At 48.7% G+C, this 14,668-nt stretch overlaps 5 protein-coding genes across 5 annotated transcripts; 3 read left to right on the top strand and 2 right to left on the bottom strand.

Annotated features, from left to right (window-relative positions):
* Positions 1-1,459: 1,459 nt before the first annotated feature.
* BKA67DRAFT_657792 (uncharacterized protein) lies at positions 1,460-2,850 on the bottom strand (the record flags this gene model as incomplete). Its single annotated transcript, XM_046107172.1, has 4 exons — positions 1,460-1,917; positions 1,974-2,047; positions 2,103-2,482; positions 2,557-2,850. The coding sequence occupies 4 exons, from the start codon at positions 2,848-2,850 to the stop codon at positions 1,460-1,462; spliced, it is 1,206 nt and encodes a 401-aa protein (XP_045960158.1).
* A 1,660-nt stretch (positions 2,851-4,510) lies between these two features.
* On the top strand, positions 4,511-7,043 carry BKA67DRAFT_251365 (uncharacterized protein). Its single transcript, XM_046095746.1, has 8 exons — positions 4,511-5,383; positions 5,443-5,863; positions 5,918-6,172; positions 6,228-6,382; positions 6,441-6,487; positions 6,541-6,592; positions 6,643-6,665; positions 6,754-7,043. Exons 1-8 carry the CDS (start codon positions 4,901-4,903, stop codon positions 6,857-6,859), a joined length of 1,542 nt encoding a protein of 513 aa, XP_045960157.1. The 5' UTR covers positions 4,511-4,900; the 3' UTR covers positions 6,860-7,043.
* A 498-nt stretch (positions 7,044-7,541) lies between these two features.
* On the top strand, positions 7,542-8,486 carry BKA67DRAFT_251384 (uncharacterized protein). Its single transcript, XM_046095747.1, has one exon. It carries the CDS (start codon positions 7,583-7,585, stop codon positions 8,198-8,200), a length of 618 nt encoding a protein of 205 aa, XP_045960156.1. The 5' UTR covers positions 7,542-7,582; the 3' UTR covers positions 8,201-8,486.
* A 286-nt stretch (positions 8,487-8,772) lies between these two features.
* BKA67DRAFT_657790 (uncharacterized protein) lies at positions 8,773-10,095 on the bottom strand (the record flags this gene model as incomplete). The annotated part of the gene is made up of 1 exon (XM_046107171.1): positions 8,773-10,095. One exon carries the CDS (start codon positions 10,093-10,095, stop codon positions 8,773-8,775), a length of 1,323 nt encoding a protein of 440 aa, XP_045960155.1.
* Positions 10,096-13,023: 2,928 nt separating this feature from the next.
* BKA67DRAFT_515316 (putative short-chain dehydrogenase/reductase) lies at positions 13,024-13,942 on the top strand (the record flags this gene model as incomplete). The annotated part of the gene is made up of 2 exons (XM_046097716.1): positions 13,024-13,462; positions 13,536-13,942. The coding sequence occupies 2 exons, from the start codon at positions 13,024-13,026 to the stop codon at positions 13,940-13,942; spliced, it is 846 nt and encodes a 281-aa protein (XP_045960154.1).
* Positions 13,943-14,668: the final 726 nt, after the last annotated feature.

Genomic DNA, 14,668 nt, shown 5'->3' with positions numbered 1-14,668 from the left:
TTTCATTAACCGTTACAAGGATTCGGTCATAGATGACCATTGTCTACCTCTAACGCTCCTCTAACCACTTGGAACAGCTATTGCCTAGATAAATCAGTACAAGGTGATGAGTGATGGAGTTGACTGTCTCAGAGCGTCAATTACAGCGTCAATCACGGCGTCAATTACAGCATAAACAATTGCACAATCTGCTAAAAATGACCCAGCCTCAGTTTCTCGCCATCATGCCGGCGTCGTGTTTCAAAAACACATAACGCAACGTTGGCAGTGGGACTGGCTGATTTGATCCGCCACATTTTCGATAATATTACACCTAAAGCCACGCTTGCATTATCCAAAATCACTGAGAACGATATCTGGACCTATATCAAGGCAGCAGCCAGCAAGACATGTGGTTTGACGGAGTACATTGTGTCCATTCACGAGAAACAATTGCTGTAACAATGAACAGAATTTTCTACAGGTACACGTCCACTATGATTGCTCAACACTGCGAACCACATTTACAACGCCCAAAGCCCACGACTTCGAGTCACAGCCCGACAGACCGCACAGAATATTGTAGAATATTCTAGTCAGTGGTCGTTGAACAGGTAAGTCTCTAGCGCTAGCCAGCCTATCGGAGCTTGAAATCGCAACAAGAGTCCTCGAGACCGGGCCTAGTCTGATGATAAGACCCGACACTCAGGCTGCATCAAACAAAAGCGTCGTACTGCACATACGACGTAGTCATGAATCAGACGAAGATATCGCGATGTCAGCCTCTTTGGCCAGCATTATTGATGGGCGGTACGCAAGCAGTTGTACTCAGTCCAACATGATCAGTCCCAGTTCCAGCAACCACGAATCATGACAGCAACGGTTAGATTGTCCATGACACACGCAGCTTGAGCCCGTGGGCTGCAGGGCGAGCCCCGCACACATCCGCCGTCCTCTGACCACAGCACAAGCATGGACCCGCGAATGGTTTTCGGACTCACAGATCGGAGCTGCGCTGTTCGTAATGCCGCACGCCTGGTGTTGTCGTAGTTCTATGTCAAGGTCCTGCGCCAGCACACCGTCGTCCGGCCCTTGCCTGTCGCAGAGGATAGAAACTCACGTGTAGAACGAGGGGGACCTCTCCGGGACTTCGTGGCAGAATTCTTGCGGATTGATAATACCGCTAAGTGGGTGAAATATTCTTTCTACAGTTCTCCATATGCTGGTTTGGCAATGCAGGCGACAACGTATCTTAGATGCACGAAAAAATACCTTCGGCTTGGGCGTTTGGGTGCGAAGACGCATCTATTTTGATTGGAAATCATGAACCATCAAGTAGACTGAAGTTCTGCAAGCTGTTGCGCCGAATATACGCTTTTTCGTCAAGTGTCGAATCACTCGCTATAATCAACCCCTTCGAAATTTGCTTTGAAATATGATACCTTCCGCGTTAGACTGTTATTATGTGTTGTAAGTACTGTTACTGCTCAATTACCATGGACTGGCGTGCCGCTTTGCTTTCTGTCCACCTCATTTCTTGCTTCACCGTTATGCTAGTCAATGGTATATCGTCGCCCTTCTCGCTTGGTGATCGTCTGCCACTAACGGTGGTGTCTCGCTCTACTTGGTAACCCTGGGGCCACAGATCCGTTGGGGACGGCTCACCAGCATCATCTTTCAGCCTCTCGAAGGAACCTGTGCCTTTATCTCCTTTGACTTTCGACAATGTGGGACGGTGGACAGTCTTCGACGAGCTACCGCCGATAGTCCTAAAACTGCCCTTCTTGCTTACAGATTCGTTGCGTTGTGTCGGCTTCGGAGTCGTGAGATAAGTTACGACCATGCTGACAAGTTGTCCCCCTACAGTCGGAAGGCAGGCACACACTATACCCATTGCTGGCTCCACAACCGTCCAAGCCCAGAGAGGACCAATCATAACTGGACGTATTAGAGTCGACGTAAATTATCAGATGCCCGCTGTATTCGTCACTTACGGGTTATATCTGAACTGGGATCGCCCAGCAGACTTAGACCGCTTTGCAGCCGGAGACCGCTGACCACAATAGTACTAGAGCACCGTCAGGAATGTGCAACAGTAAGCAAGCAAACATGGGCAGACTTACACGCCACCAAGCAGGAATATTGCGAAAACGCCTCCCTTCTTTACCATAGTCATTTGCAGCATTGCTACCTCATAAAGAGGTAGCGCCAAGATTAATATGTCGATGACTATGTTGGGAATGGCATTGCCCAAAAACAATCCTAGTCTGTCCATGCATTGCGCGGTGGCCATTGTCGAAGGATCCCAAACACCGCTCAAGGGCTGGCATTGGAGAAATGTTACGAGCATGACTGCCAGCCACCAAAGTATGACTACGGCGCCAAGACAGTACGTGCCTTTGTTGACCAGGAACGTGGGGAAGATGGTTCGATACATCGCAAGAACTGATAATTTGATTAACGTGATTAAGTTGGCATAGAGTATTTCCACCGCCAATAGACACTGTGACGATAGTCAGAAAAATCAGTACTGTAGCTCCGTAGGCTGAAATTCTTCAAACTTGCCTGTAAAGATACTGTGAGGATATTCGGGTCGATGAGGACCAGCTCCAGGATAGAGTGCCCGAGGCCTCCTTGATATACGGCCAATAGCGCGGTCGTCGCCGTGGCGTACATGAAGGGGAGACATGCGATAATAAGCCAATCCTCCAGCGCCAAATGAGTACGTGATCGTCGTATGGATATGCGAAACCAGACCAATATTGTCGAGAAAATGCTCATAATGATTGCACATGCCACAACCGCCCTGATGCTCGCATAGTCGGCCGCAGCCGGCGCTTCAGCTATGCTCGAAGATTCTTGTCGCCTCATGATGCCCATTCTTGTCGTTTACCGCCTAAGAACGTTTTGCCGAGCCAGACGTCCAGCGCGGCTGTCGCATGGTCAAAAAGAAAAAATACCGTTTCGTAAACAGTCGTCGCTTGGGGATTTGATCTAACCTAGTGGAAAGTAAATAAAAGAGAATCCAGGAGCGTAATGGAGAGACTGCATGTCTGAGCGAAAGAGCAGAAACACTCTGCGCATGCGATGCTGCCGGTTAATTGCCTTCGCCGGCAGTCGATCAGGAGCTCATCAGCTCATGGCCATTTACCCTCCGACTCCTTCGCAGCCGGGGGTTGTGGACATGTTAAGCGATCCCCACAACTGCAGTAAGGTTAGGATCAACATGGCACCCTGCACGAACACCCTTGTCGGGAACGTGGTTTAGGATGGCGGTCCAGCTCACGTTTTTCGGATCTTGTCTGCGAACTTGATATCTGACAGCTAACTCATGTCACTTTCTTGGCACATTGCCACGATCGGTCGGAAAGTGCGTGCTACACATGTACACTGCTGGTCATCCATCGTCTTGTTTGGAGCATCTAACACCGTACTTCAAGCGACTTCTGAATTGAGGCACACTCCATTGACAGAGATTTCCCTACTCCATGTCGGTGTTCCCTGTTATGCGCTCTCAGCTGCGCCTTAGCGCCTGGCACCCAGTGCCAGGGTCTAAGGTTAGTGCCAGGGTCCAGGCCCCCGGAAAGATGGCGTTCAATAGCGAGACGTTGCTTTGCCGCCGGCAGTGTTTGTATCATCGGCCAAGGCTATCCAAAACGAGGAGACACTCCAAATCCTGGTTCTGATCTCGATTGACGACTGATATGTGCCTGCTGTGGTTGAATTCTTGGCAAGTTAAAGTTTCATGGAAATCAAGCAGATGGTTTCCATAAAATCCGAGGCTTGGAACTTCCCGCCGCTATGGGCTCCAAGTGCGGTGGATACCACGGAGAACCCGCTGGACTCGGGTTACTCCGCTGTGCAATTACATTACAGTCTCCAGTACGGGATCAATGTACTACGGACCCGCGCAGCACATCGAGATAAGGCTTGCCTGAGCAGCCTGGCGCACGCTTCCCTGCTACCTGGCAGCCGGACTCGGACGGCAAGCAGCAAGCGTTTCTGTTTCTACTGCACGAAAAAGGAGGGCGAGGCTTTCTGGCCATCATTTCCACTCGTCGTCTCACCATGAGTGCGGATCCGTAGACGGGGCATTTCTTTCCATTCTTTGAGATCTCACATATGTGCGAACAATAACTTCTAGTTATGTACTGTGCGATTCCCTGAGCAGGACTTTGCCAGCTCGTTAGCTTTGTCCTTCCACTTGATACATGCATGCGCTCGTGTGGCCCCTTCTGGTGTCTGTAGTGCGTACATGTGAGCACTTCATCTCGGAACATTTGTTGCTTTTCCACCATTCCCCAATTATCTCCAGACTAGGCTATAGAACATATGACTTGACAAGGATCACGATCGGCCATGGCGACTAACCTAGGCGATTCTTGCTCAGAAAGCAGAACGTGTATTGCATATGCATAGTATCATACCCGACGTGTAAAGAGAGCTGACTTTCATTACATAACCAATCCGGCTAATTCTCCCCCAGGTTGGCATTCTCTATTTAGACTTAAAACCCCGTAAATTGCGTTACGATCTTACAACGCGCGAAACCGCAAATCACGTTATAATCTTTCAACGTGTGATGTTTGAACCCCCGAGTCACGGTATGATTTGGAGCGAAAGCGCGCGGCGAGCTGGCTGGCTGCGAAGCAACACCCAATTCCCATCAATTGTTAACCAGTTCCGCTTTTGCGACGTTCGCGCTTCCGCTTGCAGAAATCCTTTGTCAACCACGATGAACAATGCCACAATGCCACTATGCATTTCAGATTTGACAACATGTTCTGCTGTAATAGCTTCACTGTCCGCTGTGTAATGACTCGCTGGGTTACACCTGTTGCAAACTTCCACACAATCATACTCCGCACACACATGGTGATGGTCTGTTAATCAAAACCTAGACCTACTCCCACTCATAAATATGGTGTTAATAGACTATGCGAACTATCAAAGGAACGTCAGAAGATTGAATCATGGATTCAGCCTGTACCGATCCTCTGTGGCCAATCCTAATGCGCCTCGACAGCCAGCAGAATATATGCACTATCACGTGCTTGCAAGGGAGCATCCTGAAGTCTTCGATGGTGTGCAACAAGTGCTCCCGCTTGGTATGTATGAGGCGCCATCAAGGCTTTCGTACGATTTATTGGGAGCAAGAATTCCACGCGATCATGCCGACCGGCCTCTTCAGAATCGCGTGAGAAAATGTACCCGGTGGTTCACTGCCAGAGATCCACAATGGGTCGCGAGAAGGGTTCTTGGCGCGGGAGGTGCTGGTATAGCCATACTTTTCAACTATAGTGGGCCTGGCTCATCAGCACTACTGGATGGAGACGTCGTTGTGAAAATTGCTAACCAATCCTGGGATTCCCAGGAGTTGCGGCTTGAAGCACGAGCTACTAAAGTCAGTAGGTTCCTTGAGTCGTTACATGATCTACTCGCTAATCACTGGGCTACCCTTAGAGGCAAAGGTTCTCTGCACATTGTATACAGATGATGGAGCCCGAGGACCTGAACCTTGCACGTCAGGCACCGGCTCTTGATCCTTTACCGTCGGATGACTCTTCCCATGATGAACTGACTGATGAAGAGAGGCCTGGTCCGCGCACACGGCGGAGGCCACTGCGCCCACGTCCCAGACGCGAGAGATCAGCATATCATTGGAAATTACATAAGCAGAGACACAAAAACCTGTACGATGGAAGAAAGAATATGTTGAAGACCGACGACGAGCAAGCTCGCATCAGCGATCGGAGAGACTTTATACTACTTGAATATATGCAAAATGGTAGCTTGGGAGGACTGATTGATAGACTTGTCAAGGAAGGGGGCGGCGACCTAGTCGAAATTCCAAATCGAGTCTTATGGGCATTCTGGTTATGTTGTATGTGGTGCCGGAGTCTCATGGTAACGGTTGACCTTTCTAACAAATGTGTAGTGGTCAGGGCATGCATCGGAATGGAGTATCCACCAAAACGCTTTCACCCAAACAGGCCTGATAACGTTTTCAGCATTCGGCCAGGAATGGGCAGGACTCTGAAAAGCCACGGAATTTCCCCTGTTGACCCGACAACACAAGACCATCTAAACTTTCTAGCACAGCAAGGAGATTGGATTGAGAGTGTGCCGCATACGCAGGATTTGAGAAATCAAGCAAATAATGTTGTCCACTTTGATATCGAACCGTCGAATGGTAGGTACTGTTTATTTTCTCACGTTCGATATCATTAGTACTCACAAAAATCCAGTTTTCATCGGTGATTTCGAACTTAGCGATGAAGCTCTTGCGCAGTGGCAGACCACGCTAGACAGGGGCGAGGGCGAAACGATCAGATCTCTAGTCAGTACACTACCTAGGGCAGATCGCCTCAAAGGCGAGCATGAACTAGTCCCACGACTCAAGGTATAATAACACCCGGCGCTCCAAAATCGTAGAATATTTAATAATCGAGGGACGTCAGGTTGCCGACTTTGGTACAGCAGATCGCATCAAATCATATAAACGCAAGTGAGTACAGTATGGAGGGCTTCCAGGAAAGTTGGACTCACATTGATACATAGTATCTACTATCATCGCAGGAGGACGTGGGGCAAACGTGGAATATATGCACCGGTAAGAACTTGCTGGTTGGAAACCCCAAGCATTTTGCTGACGTTTGACAGGAACAATTCTGCAGCGAATGGGAGTAAGTATTGTTGAGTACATCCGAATGTCAAGCACAAGTTTTTATCACAATGCAAGTCATGATACTTGATGCTAACTAAGACATCCAGTTTGATACCCGAGGACCCAAACGGAGACGAGGCAGGCCTCGACGACGTTGCGGGTAATTATAGCTGCAAAACCAATATCTGGCAAATAGCGTGGGTAAGAATCTAACAAAGACTCTACCAAACCCAACCACCATTGATAGCATGACTTACTGGAACCCGTCGCTAACACGATCAAGACTATGTGGAGCCTCATTACCCAAGCATATCCGCCAGAGCCACCAGAAGCTCAAATACCGAAAGAGCAGAGAGGAAAAGTTATCATCGAAGATGGCGGGGACAGGAAAAAAATAAATCAACTTCTTGTCGATGCCGGTTACAGCGGGCCTATAACCTACTGCGTCGAAATACTGGACAATTTAGCATACGCATGGGTCGACAAAGAACTGCGGGATACCTTGGAGATGTGCATGTACCACAAGCCGAGCGACCGTCCAGATTTGGAAACCCTTCTTGCTCAGGCTCAAATGAAAATAGATGATAATTTGGGCGAGACAGATGACGAAGTCAGAGACTGGATCAGAGACCGCTTATTCAATGCCCCTCCGCCTCCACGTACGCCGCCTTCAGATTCACAATGGTCAGGTCCACGATCGGGATCTGAACCTGGTGGTCCCGGTGGCGGCCCTGATGATGGTGGTGGTCGCCCTGATGATCGCCTTGGTGATACCCCCGGCGGTGGCCCTGGCCCTGGGATAGGTCCGGATATGACAATTCAACATCAATTGGAATTTCAAAGGAACCACCGGTTCCAACACGGTTGGACGCCTGTCTTTAATAGTGGAGAAAATCTTCAATGCGGCTGTAAGACTTTTCCTTCTACATTTATTCTATGTCAGGAAAAACTACCGATCGCAACATCATAACAGTTTCACATACGATATACGTACTTGTAGCTGACAATTCGACAGTACAGGCTCTATACGATAGTTTGCATAATCAAGAGCCGACCATCGCGAACGCCATGAACCTCCCGTCCTGGCAGACCCTGCGGGATATCTTCGACCAGCTGAGGCTAGAAGGAACAATAATTGACCCTGAAAGCTTACTTGGTGGTTCTGGCGCACCTGATGGCCCTCAAAGCTCACCTGATGGCCCCGAAAGTGAACCAATGCACGCGGGGATTAACAGCAACTTTCACGTAGACCACCTCGGTCAAGTTTTGGAAAGATGGGGCACCAACCACGGCGTAAATTTACAACTAATGGTGCAGATGGGCGACAGGCAAATCTTACCCATTGCCACTATTCTCAACAATCCAACTCAGATTTGGATCTATAACGATGACGCTCAGTTCCTAAACCCTGACATACCCGACATAGTCAACCACTACGAAGGTATGAGGCCAGACACGCCTTCCACGGCAGAGAGCCCGAATGGAAGTGGAACTGAAGTGGATGTCGACGAACCGCTCTCTCAACACGAATCAGACAACCCTCATACCCCATAGTAACATCTTGAATGCGAATCGGACGGCAACCATACCCACTCGCAAGAGAGTGAATTTCCGGGTTATGTGACGCTTCCGAAATTTCCGGAGGCCTATCATGGTTATGAAATAACAAGCTTGGCTGAACTAGTCAATGAGAAGGATAAGTTTACAAACAAAAGATAGTGGGGACACTGCAACCATTCCACGAAGCACAATGTGCGACCAGCAATGACTTACATGCCAGTCGTAATGATATTGCAGATCAGACACTTCATCGGATATGAGTTGCAAGGACCTACAAGTGTTTTGTTCATTAACCGACACGGTATACTGGGGTTTATGGTGTGGAGGTTCTGTTCGGCCCTTTCATTTTTAACATGAAAACAAACAAGGATATTTCAAATTTTCAAATTTGATCATTGAATACTTCTAATTTTCCTTTCTCAGGTTCTCGTTGGCCAACGTCTGTATAAGAATATTCTAATTTGATGGAAATCTCTCCAAATGTAGTGCGTATGTAGAAATCTGTTACCATTTGAATTTCATGATCGAATTTGAAATTTTATTCAAATCTGGCGCTAAGTAATTGTTCAACGCTTTGGCGATCCACTTTGCTGTAGCAAGTTGATGCTCTCTAAAGATAAACTGCCTAGCTTTTTCCGCAGATTTGCTTCAACGGGTCCGAATGGGATACTCGACAAATGTGGTGGCTTGTCTGCTGCTCTTGATTTATTGTATACTTGTGATCCGTCTTGCCCTGTCGCGATCCTCTTAGATCTCTCTGACATCTGAGCCACCAAACGCTGTACACGATGTAGTTCACCCAGGACAGATTGCGCTGCTATGTGTAGCGGTTCTCGTACGCCAGTAAGCAGTGCTTTAGAGTAGGGCTGCTGCGACCTCGGACAAGCGTCAAATAAAGGAGGCTGACGCCAGGACAGAGGGTACGGTAGGATCAGATCATCCTCGCAGGCGCCTGGATCCGCGTGAAACACAGATGTGTACGAGTCCATGACCTTGGAAACAATCATGGCTTGGATCGTCAATATATCGTCGTCATGTGAGCATTCACATTGTAGGATCTCGCTCAGTTCGTGGAGCACTCGTCTGTTTTCTGCGATGACAGCGCTGAGCGTGACTGGCCGGTTTCCACCCCAGACATAAGGCTGCGCGTCGCACGCTCTGCAAGACCTCGAGGTAGTTGTCGACAATTGTGTCAACAAGTCGAAAGCCCGTGTCAGGCATGACGTGCTGTTGGATGTGGTGTGTAAAAGCTCATCATGTTGTTGATTTGCCGCTAGGTATATTTGATTGCCTTCCAGTGTTGACCAATGGTCTTCCCATAGCTCTGAAAAGACCGCTGTTAGATCCGGAAAGCCACCAGTATTGGGTGAACTCTGATCTGTAGTACTGGACGGTGTGGTCGGAGAGGTGAGTCCTATACTGGGTGGGCTGACCAAGGGAAATGCTAAAGGAATTGTGACAGGATCATTGAAACCCATTCCAAAGCTGGTGGGTGAATGATCAAACGAATCTGGTGATGGATAATAGTCATGGTTCATGCCCAAGTTGCTCAGCTGGGCGTCATCATGTGTCCAGAAGTCTAGGGTCGGCCAGCTCTGCTCAATTGGGGAAGATGGGGTTACGTTCTCCAGAGTTGCTGTGCCGCTCTTCTTGTAGATCCCCTTCCTCCGCCCTGATCGCCTATGTGCAAGGTATTCACATTTAAGACCACGCTCCCGACAACGGCAACAAGTCGGCTTCTCTCTCTGGCATTTGACCTTGGAAGAAGCGCAAGCATGGCAACTATCACGCAACTTAGGACGTACAGTGGCGGCCGGGGCTCGATCCTGTGCGATTGAGATTGTAGGGCTCGCACTGGCCGCCTGAATTGAGGTGTCGTCAATTATCATGATGGTTGTTGTCTCAGGACCATCCGAACCGGCAGCACCGGTCCCGCCATTGGCAAGTTGCTTTTATTTAAACATCGTAGCATATAGAGTATACTGTAGGGATACCAGGTAGAGATTAGGGGGCATCCAGTTTAGCTGCCAGGCGGGGGCACGCGGACTCGGCATCCGAACTCGGCATCCGAACTCCATGTTGCGAAATTCGGTGTGCTTCGGCCCGCGCTCTCCGAACCCACCATAAAACTTTGGTATTTAATTCTATTTCTCCTCTTTTCAAATCTCAAAGTGCTTCAATCAATCTCTAGGAATGAATTATGTTAAATAGACCAGCTCATAAGAACTGAGCACTGCACGTTGTATTGATGCCGAAATCTAGCATTAATTAGGTGTCATTTAGCCATCCTGGGACCACGCTTACCAAAAGTCCGATTCGATCAGAGCCTTTTCGCCAAGGCTTCATTTATCATAGATGGATGACAGACAAATAAAATGTGCAACTTCTACGTTCAGTATGAAACACAAACACATGCCTAGCGAAGACTTCGCCATGGGTTATAATAATAGTAAAAATAATTCGTACCGGAGACGCGGGCATAAACTCGCCGAATCTGTAGAGGAGTCGCCGACGTAATTGATTAGTATTCCGGTATCGAATTTTGATTGCAACGACACCTGCAGGTAGTCATGATACAAGCCAGTCGATTGGACATGCGCGTTTTGCCTGGCATGTTGATGTGACTGTACACCCATGCAGCCGCTAATCCGCTAACGTTAACTGCTTACCTGGACTGTTGAAAAATGTAGCTTATCCTGTATTTCGCACACTACACCTCTAAAAGGTCTCAAGCTTCTGCCTACTCTGCACTGGAATACATTTCGTTTGAAGGCTCAAAGCCCGCGCAATCAGGCGGCGGAATTATGGAGCCAAACAGAGATGATCCTGTTACTCGCCGTCGCATACAAAATCGCCTAGCGCAGCGTCGGTTTCGCTGTGAGTAATTGCTCCATAAGTACAGTGCTATGTTAGCCTGGCCGGGCCGACAAAGCGTTTGCACACTTCCAGATGAATGGCCGTATCTGAACTAAAGTCATTTGCTCTGAAGCGCTGACATTGATCGCTGTTGGCATATACAGGGAGAAAAGACCAGCAGAAATCCGCATTGGCAGCGGCTAAGCAGCTCAAGAAACAGAACAATGTCGAGGAAGGTCAAGCTGATTTGGATGGTTCCGCCGCTTATGTGCCAGCACCAGTGCTGACCGCCAGCTTGTCAGAACCCGTGGCGCTGCCTGACAGTTCCAACATTCACGAGGCGAACGCTCCAAACGCGACAGCGCGTGCAAGCGCCACTAGGTGTCGTTTCGTTCTGTTTGGCAATTCTATGCTGCTCAAAAGCAATTTTTGGAGCAAAGAGAACCTTTCGAAAGCCACGACAGCCAGTTTTGCCGAGCTCAATGTGACCTCTTTGCCCACCCCGCAGACTTCTGAGCGCGCATGTGAGCAAATGGGACACTACCTTGGCAAGGCCATTCCTGCCACGTATCAGTCGTTATCAGGCTCGAGCGAAAGCTCGCAGACTCCCAACACCTTTGCAGAAGCTAGATTCTCCGCTGGTTTGCAGAGTCCGCCGGCCAATTCCAATGTTGTCCAAGGCGGCGTGCCCGGGCCGACCGGGCCGAGTCATCGCCCCGAGCCTGCATCCCCATCAGATAGGCTCATCAGCCACCCAACTGTCGCATCGGTACGGACTATGTATCCCTTGGAAGGGCATTCGGTAAAAGCAAGCTCGTCGCATGAAAGGAGCTGGCAAAGCCCTCTACATATTGCGACGCAGAAAGGCCACGATCGAATTGTTCGTGTACTGTTGCAGCATGGAATGGACTGTAACGAGGAGGACAGTGATGGTTTGACACCTCTGTATTATGCTGTCAAGAGCGGGTTCGAAGGTATCGTGGCATCTCTGATCGAACACGGCGCCCGGATGGACTGGGATGACGGTCAACGCCGTAGTGCTCTGCACTTCGCTGTTCTAGAAAATCGCGAGGGCGTGCTAAAAGTCATGCTTGAACACTGTGCCGATAATCCAGCACTCATCAACAGTTATGACAACGCTGGTATGACGCCACTGCATACAGCCGTGGACATCGGCTTCGAGGCAGGTGTACAGCTATTGTTGGAGCACGGCGCTAATCTGAGCTACAAGGCACGAAAAAATTAATGCGATGGATAATCGAGCTACTTATGTGTAATATTCTGAGGGAGTGCTTGGGTTTTCCGCCGCATTCACGATTACTCTGCATGTATTTCTATTTCACCGTCAGTAATGGACGGCAACAGTCAACAAACAAACCATCCTTGATAGCTATTGCAACTCTCCCGAGACAGATCCACTTCCAGGGTTGGGGCTCGAATCGGCTGTTGCTGGCGGTGTCGCGCATCTCGGGTTATTTTCATACCGCAACCCAGGTTATTTGAGCCGCAATTTCGCAGTGTTTTGAGTAAAGATTCATCCGTAGAAATCATCAGATCATCTCAGTGCAAATGAGCACTGGGGAATCGGAGGAGATGGGTTGCTTGATTTTGGCCGAGCCGGGTCAGCTTTACCCATTACAGCTAGTCGTGGCCTGAACATCTCATCTTGGCTGACACGGGACAATTCATGTCCCAGCTTACTTATCTTTTGACGATATGATTGGCCAAACTTTCTGGAGTATATCTGAGCTTACCCGTCAACGGTTTGATTGGCTATATGATACCGGGCTGTATACATTATTCAAGCGCATCAATGATTTATTATTAAAGGGGTCGCACCTCTAAAAAGTTGGTATCGAGAAGAACGACATGCAATTTAAATTCCCTGGCTGTAATATCTCATACTTTTTATCATCGCACACCGTGTCAATTGGCTCAACAACGCCCGTATCTGGCTAGCCATGATGCAGAGGAAGACAGCCTTGATCACTGGCTGTAGCGAGGGAGGTCTTGGAGAAGCCCTGGCGAAAGCCTTCGTCGACAGGGGGTTTTACGTTTTTGCGACGCTCCGTAACACAGCCAAAGCCGGTGTACTGGCACAACTCGAAAACGTCGCGATCATTGAGCTGGAGGCCACGTCCGCCGAATCCGCTCAAACGGCAGCGAAAATTGTCTCCAAGCAAACGAACGGAGCTCTGGACGTCCTGGTGAACAACGCTGGTGCCGACTTTGTTATCCCTCTACTGGACGTCAACCTCGATGATGCCAAAAAGCTGTACGACCTCAATGTCTGGAGCATACTGGCAATGTCCCAAGCCTTTGCACCTCTGCTTATCAAAGCCACGGGTAGTATTTGCAACATTTGTTCCACAGCTGCGTGTATGCCATTTGCCTATGCAGGTAAGTTGATATTACAACTTTCATCAAGTCCAATGCTAGGTGTATCGAATAAGATCTGACAAGTTCATTACAGGTATATATAGCAGCTCCAAGATCGCAGCCGAGCGTCTCTCCGATACTCTGCGGATTGAACTGGCACCCCTGGGCGTCAAGGTAATTACGGGTATGATCGGAGCCGTCCAGACCCCAATTCACAACAATGCGGGCGAGCTCCAATTACCCGAGGACTCGTACTACCAATCAGTCAAAGGCATCATCAGCGCACAGCGACAGGGAGAGCATAAGCCTGGTTCGCAGCATCGGGACGCGGTGGCCATGTCCATCGTCGATGATATAGTGAGCGGCAAGTCTGGCAACATTTGGCGTGGGGGTCTAGCTTCAGTTGTTCGGTTTCTTGCTGCTTTCATGCCTGCAGTTCTAGAACACATTGTAAATCAGAACAAGGGTCTGAGGATCCTAAAAAAGACGCATACTGCCTGACAGAGGTGGCCAACATGAACCTTGAGACAGATATTTATATGCAATTGGGACGCCCGTCCATACACCATTCATATTTTCCATAATCATGAGCCAGTTATCAGGAGGGTATACTTCTTTAGTAGATAATTTCCCCTCGTAACTATGCATTTTCCTTGACTCAGAGATCATGTCGCCCAGTAGTCAATAACGGTAACTTAAAACGAAATTCTTGAGGTCAAGTAGGATCTCAGGGAATCTCATGAATGCATGGCAAGATGTGACAGAGATCGGCATATATTATCACAGGCTGTGTAGTGGTGACTACCCTATCGAGGATATGTCAACTATGGATTACCCCTTAGGTCTCATAGGCGTTCCTTACTCCACCTAAACTCGGGGCTGGAAAGAAGATATATGCTTCGGAGCTCGTAATGCTTCATTGAGATCTGTGATGCAATGTATACTGCATGAGGCTACACGTCTCCCCTGTATTGTCAGTTCAGATTGAAAAAAAAAAAAATTTACCATGATAAGACGGCGCGTAAGCACTTAGATGAGAAACAAAGATCCAGAAGTATCACGACTGCAAGTAATCAGAAACCACAAGTGGGCCATTGCATGCAAAGTGAACGAATGTTGTTTCTATAATGATCTATTGTAGGCTTCCTGGTCATCCCTGCCACCATACAACTCACGGTGTTCACTCGTATTACGTTTATTCGGACAGTTTATCCAACTGTCCAGTCA

Source organism: Truncatella angustata, assembly GCF_020726525.1.
Source record: "Truncatella angustata strain MPI-SDFR-AT-0073 chromosome Unknown BKA67scaffold_3, whole genome shotgun sequence".
NCBI classification, from domain to species: domain Eukaryota; kingdom Fungi; phylum Ascomycota; class Sordariomycetes; order Amphisphaeriales; family Sporocadaceae; genus Truncatella; species Truncatella angustata.
Note: the sequence above shows the minus strand (reverse complement) of the source record. Positions and strands in the feature narration are given on the sequence as shown.